The sequence below is a fragment of the Vulpes vulpes genome, chromosome 6, assembly GCF_048418805.1.
Source record: "Vulpes vulpes isolate BD-2025 chromosome 6, VulVul3, whole genome shotgun sequence".
NCBI classification, from domain to species: domain Eukaryota; kingdom Metazoa; phylum Chordata; class Mammalia; order Carnivora; family Canidae; genus Vulpes; species Vulpes vulpes.
In genome coordinates, this window is record NC_132785.1 from 98,394,068 (window position 1) to 98,401,466 (window position 7,399).

Consider the following 7,399-nt stretch of genomic DNA (forward strand, 5'->3'; position numbering starts at 1 on the left):
AAGTAAGACAGGAGAATTTAAAGACTTTTTAGACTCATTTCCTAATTACTCCTATTGCATTTAAACCATTGGCATATTATAAATCCAAATTGGAGGAGGATTGTGATATATTCAAATTATGTGCTGAGATTCAAGGTAAAGATAAATTAATTTGCAAATCTGTGACCCAGAGAAATTATTTCAGTGAAAACACAGATATTATTTTGATGGTTAGCATCAGTATGCCGCCTCTGGGCCTTGTGCTTGAATTGGACCTAAGGGAGACAGGTAACCTCTTCCACAGGGGTGGTCAAAATTAGACAGTCCTCGAATCCAGGGGTATAGCTGCTGCCCATGCAGGTGGGTCTGTGAAGCTCAAGGCCGCCAGCTGTGTTCCGTGGGCCACACCAGCTTCAGATGGTCTCGCACTCCGTGGTGGCAGTGGAGCAGGCTCCGCAGTCACAGCGGACAGCCACAGGGTAAGTGTAGAAGGGGTCCACTCCGGGGGCACAATTGGGCAGCTTGACCGTCACTTGTCTGGTCTCATTGTAGGTACAGACTCGATGATGGGCTTCGATATAGGGGGGTTCCAGAATGGGCTTCTATCCCCCCAGGAAGAAAACATGGAGCCTGTTAGAACATACCTTGTTTCTTGTTCTTGGTACCACTTATCACTATCAGAAATTAACTCATTAGTCATTTGTTTACTTGTGAATCTCTCTCCTCCCAGGAGAAAGCAAATTCCTGAAAGCAGCCACCTGCTCTCTGTGCCATATCCTGAGCTCCCGAAAGAGCCTATGGCACATAGCAAGTCCTCAATAACTATTTAGCAAATGAATAATACTGATCTTTGCGGAAGTCTTCTAACTGGCCTCTCTTCTACCATCACCCCCTACGGTCTACTTATGACAAGGCAGCCCCAAGTGACTTTCAAATTAAGTCAGATCCTCTCTCTTCTCTGCTCAAAGCACCAGTGATTTCCCATCTCACTCAGAGTAAAATCAAATATGCTCACCCTGTTAATGCCAGTGCTCAGAACATTCTTCTCCCTTATGAATGACTCCTTCACCAGTCCAACAGTTTGTTCAAACATCACCCTCTCACAGAAACTTTTCCTGACCATCCTGACCATCTTCTTGAAAATCAACACACCACCTCCATACCCTGCCACTTCCCCGCCCTCTTCCTGCTTTCTTTTTTTTACTCCATAGCACTTGTCAATATCATGCAACGCATTATATATTTTCTTTGTGTTGTGTTTCTCCCACTCTAGAAAGTAAACGCCATTAGGACAGGGATTTTTGCCCATTTTACTCATGCTGTGCTTCTACTACCTAGAGTAGTACCTGTCACCCGGGAGGTTCTCAGTAACTTTTTGTTGAATCAATGACCAAAAACAGAGCAAGGCAGGTTCCAGAATGCCCTGTGCACTCTTCTAATAATCAAAGGATTCACTTCCTGATTTCACCTTTATAAATCTTGAATTCAAAGATAATTTTATAAAGAGTATAGAGATCAGGAAATCAGCACAAAGTAGTAGTTAAAATCTCAAACCCTGTCATGGAAACCCCATCTTCCAGTAATTTGCCAAAATGACCAACACAAAAGAGAGGCACCTGCTATATATTCTCTAGGCCTTTTAGAAAACATAGAGTTTTAGAGAGTTGTCCCTTGGTCACATACTGGCAAATCTACAAGAAAGGGTGATATTGTGGACATCAAAGGAATGGGCACTTTTCATCAAGGAGGTACCCCCCCAAATGATACCATGGCAAATCTGATAGAGTCTATAGTGTTAACCCAGTCTATTGCTGTTGATGTTGTTATAAACAAGCAGACTAAGGGCAAGATTCTTGCTAAGAGAATTAACGTACATACTGAGCATGTTAAGCACTGGAAGAGCCTAGATAGCTTCCTGAAGCATATGAAGGAAAATGATCAGAAAAAGGAAGAAGCCAAAGATGAAAGATGATTTCAACTGAAGGGCCAGACTGCTCCACCCAGAGAAGCACACTTTGTGAGAACCAATGGAAAAGCGCTGGAACTGCTGCAACCCATTCCCTCTGAATTCTTGACATGATAAGTGTAAACAAAAAAAAAAAAAAACCGTAAGACTTAAAAAAAAAATCGCAAATCCTGAGTCAGACCCTCAACCTTGGGCCCCTGTTGTACCACTTGCCCACTTAACTTCTTGAAGTCTCAGATTCCTCATCTGTAAAACAAAATCTCTACCTCACAGCATCGTTGCAGAGACAACGTAGGATGATACATGTAATGTGTGATGCCCAGCACCAAGTAAGTGTTTGGTAAATGTCATCTATAGTTCTTATCAGAGCAGTTGTAAGAGTACGGAAGTACTAAATAAAGTAGCGACTTACAAGCTTTCAAAAAACAAGGCCTTCACTTGGATTGGGTACATAAAGTATGTTTAATGGAGGCCCAGGATGACGTTCTCACATGAACATCATGAAAGTAATGACTTTGCCTTTGATAAGGACTGTGTGGAAGAGCTCAATTTAATTTCACTGCTTCCTCCTCCTTTTCAGGGAGCATTTGACCCTCCTTAGTTTGCTTCATGTCCTCTTACCCTTAGTAATCTGGAATCTCAAGCAGAGTTGCCAGATAAAATCGAAGACACTTAGTAGTATTTGAATATCATAAGAAACAACAACATTTTTTTAGAGTAAAATATGTCCCAAATATTGCATGGGGCAGGCTTACACCAAAAAAACAATTGTTGTTTATCTCTCATTCATATTCAACTGACCTCATGGTTTGGATTGGGGTAGGTTTTTGGGGTTTTTTTGTTTTTTTTTTTTTAATAAATCTGGCAACCCTAAAGCCAGGCCATGAGTAAAGGCTATTTTCAGCAATGGTTCCACCTTTGAAGTAAATCCAGCTACTTTGTTGTCAAAGACATCCTCATTTCAGACATGCTCTCCAGTTAAGTTCCCAAAAATAAGGACTTTATACTTCAGAAACTCTCAGATTACTGGGAAAATAAATTTCATTCTTTTATTTATTTTCTATAAGTAACCTCCCTGTATATATAGTACAGTAAAGGCATAGATAAAAGCTGGTTAATATTAAGTAGAATCTTATTCCCTAATGGCCTTGGTGCTTCAATTTCTCCGGTAAGAACATAGTCCCTGACCTCCCGGGGATGACCAGGATCCAATTAAAGACATTCATCAATCTTTAAAGAGAAGAGAAAGTGAGCTGAATTGAAGGAAACATGGTTTGAAATTTGGGCCCAGAAAGAGTTCCAAAGAGCTGAGAAATGAACTTTGAGTAGAGGTAGGCATGGCCAGGTCACGCCCTGAATATGAGGCGATGCCAAAATACCCCAAGTAGGCTCGATGTCAAGTCACAGCTATGGTATCCTTAACAGTTGAATTATTTGGCTATTAGGTCTTATGCCCCTGGGTGAGGGAAAACCCAGCAAATTAGGTAAAGTAGTTTTATTTAATTTGGAGATTTCATCACCATAACTCAATCCATTCATGGGGCCATAATTTTATCTAAGTGATAGTAAGTTGCTCTCTGAGTCCCTGAATAGATGGCCATTTTTCTGAGCACCTCTCATGGTGCTCATGGACTTTTAAGTTGGCATCAATTCAGCTAAAAGACGTATGACTCCAGATAGAGGACAGGCCCATATAATTAACAAATATCTACTGAACATCTTGCTTGTACATGACACTTCAACAAGAGCTAACAAAAGCACAGGAATGAAACTCCTCTCCTAAAGAACTTAGAATCTAGTGTTGTGTGGTGGTGAAAAGTAAGACAAAAGGTAAACTAGAGTCAGGGCTGACCAGGGAGTCACAAAAGCTCTAGGGAAGGAGTTGGTCCTGGACACATATATCAAAGAATATATTTAATAATGACAGATGGAAATGAGAAGGGATATGAGGAAAAGGCCAAAAGTGAGATTTCATGAGGGATGTTTAATAAAACTTTTCAAAATCAGTCTGGTGAGACCAGAGCTCAGGACATGGGTAGACATTGGGAAACCAGGCAAACTTCATACGGCTGAGGACCTTGGAAGTTAGCTTTGGAATTTGCCATGGTGGGGGGGTCATTAAAGGTTTTTGAGCTGGGGTGGGGTGACAAAATCAGAGCTGGAGCTTCATTAGTAACCAACTCTGACCTCAGGAGAAAGGGTCAACAGACATTCTACAATGTAATGGGACACTCTTTGCTAAATGAGCCTTTTATCTTCTAACCTTACAAACATCTCATCTCAGCCCAAAGACGGTTCTAACTTTGTCTAAGACTTTCATCCTCATTTTAAATGCAATGTCTCTTAAAAGGCTAGATATCATTGACTACAAAGGACTTAGTGAATAGGTCTGTGACAATCCCTGAGGTCCCCACAAATTGCAGGTGGGGCCTGGGGCAGGGCAAGGCTATGCATGAGCCACTGTGGGAAGAACTGAGGACCCACCCTCACCTACTAGACAGTGTAAGGTCGATCTCTTGTGAATTGGCTGGCTACATCACAGGGAGAGGAATATAGAGAAATTTTGTTTACATGCTCCAACCAAGGATTTATTCCCAGCTTTCTACTGATTGTCTACATAATTTTGTGGTCACTCACTCCTTGAAGTCCTTCATATCACTTGTAAAATGGGAGAATAATAGCATATCTTAACCTCCCAAAGATGATTCCCAAATATACAGACACCATGTAAATACAAATATTAATTTTACCAATGCTTTGTTAGGGGGGCAAGATCATACTTGTTCCAGATTATTTTTGGAGAATGCCAAATAATTGTCATTTAAAAAACTCCACAAGAATGCCCCATTCTACCTCATTTTAGTTAAAAAGTGAACACAGAAATCAACCCAGGTGGCTGGCTCTGAAGGCTTTGTCACTTGCGTCTGTCTTGAGACTCACCTCCCAGGTTTCACAGCGGCCCCAGCAGGCATCAGTAGTGATCCGAAGGCCCCTGCAGCCCGGTTTTTTGGCCACAAAAGTAAACTCCCTCACAGCACAGCCCACAAAGGTGAGCAGGTTCCCACTGGAGGTGCTGAGGACACAGCTGCAGCCAGCCAGGAGGAAGAGAACCATGGGGCCAAGGAAAAGGTATGCCAGCTTCATGGTGTTCCTCCAGAAAGGGAAAGAAAAGTGAGTTTATTAAAAGAGCCAGAGTCCTGGGGCACGTGGGTGGCTCAGTCGGTTAAGTGACCGACTCTTGGTTTCAGCTCAGGTCATGATCTCAGGGTTGTGAGATGGGGCCACAGTGGGGCTCCATGCTCAGCACAGAGTATGCTTGAGATTCTCTCTTCCTTTGCCCCTCCCACTCATGCTCACTCTCACACACTCTCTAAAATGAATAAATAAATCTTAAAAAAAAAATTAAAAAGAGAGCCAGCTTTCCCCCAGGGGGTGATCAATAATATGATGGTCACTGTCAAAGGCACCTTGCTCTTAGCATCTCAGAAGAAATGAGCCAAGAAAATGTAAATGCCTACAAACACCAGCACAGGTGCCCAAAATTTCCTCTGACTCCAGCATGGTTTCCATGGACCCATTGTGCTCGCTAAACACCTAACCCTTCCAGGGCATCCTCAGGTGTTTCCTTATTTCTACCCAACTGTGGACTTGACTCATGTGTTAGAGAGGTTTGTTCCAATGGTCTCTTCAAAATAAAAGCAAAACATGAGTCGCACCAAAAGTAATGCATATCCTAACATAATACATGAATACACACAAATTATTTTTGTTCAGATCTAGGTAGAGTATTTGGTGCCATGTTACCTGCCTACTCAAAATGACATTTTCAGTGTCATGAATGGGGAATGGGAGGGGCATAGGGAAATAAAAACTGTACACCCAGATGCATTGTTACTAATCTAGCCTACCACAAAACATGGATATGCATAAGATATTATGAATCCTGGCACCTGACTTGGTAGCATTCATAAAAAATGTATCCTATTAGCTACAAATTGCCTCTGCTCTAGGTGTCCACTGTAATAGGCACCTAGTTGTGATTCAATTTGAATCCACATATTGGAAAGCATTAGAGGTGTTTAAAACATAATCCTAATCTACTGTCAAGTCTATCCTCTCTGAGTCGCGGTCATTTTCTGTGCTTTTCCTGGAGCCAGAATCATCCTCTGCATGCTGGGCCCATTGGACAGAACATACCTGGTTGTTAAAGTGAGAGTAGACACTGCATTTATGGAATGTCCTCAATTCATTATTGCCTAAAATAATTCATGATTGCTGCAAAATTATTTATTTTCCAATCTGAGCTCTCGGTCTCATCTACTTCTATTGATCTACTTCTGATCTGTCACATTAGCAGGGCTCTTTGGACTTCCCTTCTGGTGGAATGCAGTTACAAATATGGAGAAGCACTTACCTGATTTTGCTGGAGCTAACTCCTTCTAGAGCTCACACTTGCACCCAAGATTTCAGAAAATCACAATGAGTGATAGAAGTTTGCTCTGGGTAAGTGTCTCTACCCTCTGTTACTGGGTTGCTTGACTGCTCAAATATATAGGAAGGGTCTTGTCAATCAAAACAAAAGAGAGGCAGATCCTTACAGGAACCACTAAACACATCAAAGCTTTGGGATATAAAGCCAGTCTCTATTTTCCAAAACTGATTAACTTAAAGGGTGTTGTTTTGTTTCTTAACATCACCTACTGAAACAGAAAGTTACCTTGGTGGGTGACATAATCCTAGGGAAACAGTCAAAAGTAGTTCACCTGGTTCTCGGGGGAACAAATGCAGTGGGGCAAGATGGATTAATTTCCCTTTATGGTAATCACAACTTTCCTTCGGAACAGAAGTCAGTAGCTAGCAGCTCACAGCAAACTCTTTCCCTTAACTCACAACATGTTTCAATACATTGAAAATAACAAAACAATAATTCTCCCTGGAAAGACACAGGATCACAAACTGAAAGGATGGAATTCACAGTAAGAAGAAACCTTTTGAAAGTCTTAAAATTAGTTAAGGATTAACTAATATTAATAGCACCTTAAAATGAGTCTTCTAGGAAAAAAATCCAAGATGTTCAAAGAGATTATCTTCTGGCATGGGAATTAAAGAGGACTTTATATTTCTTCTATATGGCTTTCAGCATTTTTCACACTTCCTACACTGGACAGGTTTTTATAACAGAAAATCAATTAATATTGACACTTTAAGAATTAAAATAAACCAATAAGTATACATTTGTGCTGCATGGCATGATATTCAATGTTATTCTAACAGAAATGTTTCATTAGCTTTCTGGTTCTGGAAAGTCTAACTAAGAATGCAATAGTATTCTTTATGAGCATGGGGCACAGTTTGTATTCCAATCTACAACAGTAGCATACAAATGGATTAAAAACCTCATTGGTCATGGCATTATTCTGGGTGCTCTAAAAAATAAATGAAGCAGACATCATC

At 41.0% G+C, this 7,399-nt stretch overlaps 1 protein-coding gene across 1 annotated transcript; it reads right to left on the reverse strand.

The window, feature by feature from the left end:
* Window positions 1-392: 392 nt before the first annotated feature.
* GPHB5 (glycoprotein hormone subunit beta 5) lies at window positions 393-5,089 on the reverse strand. The gene is made up of 2 exons (XM_026000534.2): window positions 4,886-5,089; window positions 393-581 (listed from the first exon to the last, which is right to left on the reverse strand). Exons 1-2 carry the CDS (start codon window positions 5,087-5,089, stop codon window positions 393-395), a joined length of 393 nt encoding a protein of 130 aa, XP_025856319.1.
* Between the last annotated feature and the right edge of the window lie 2,310 nt (window positions 5,090-7,399).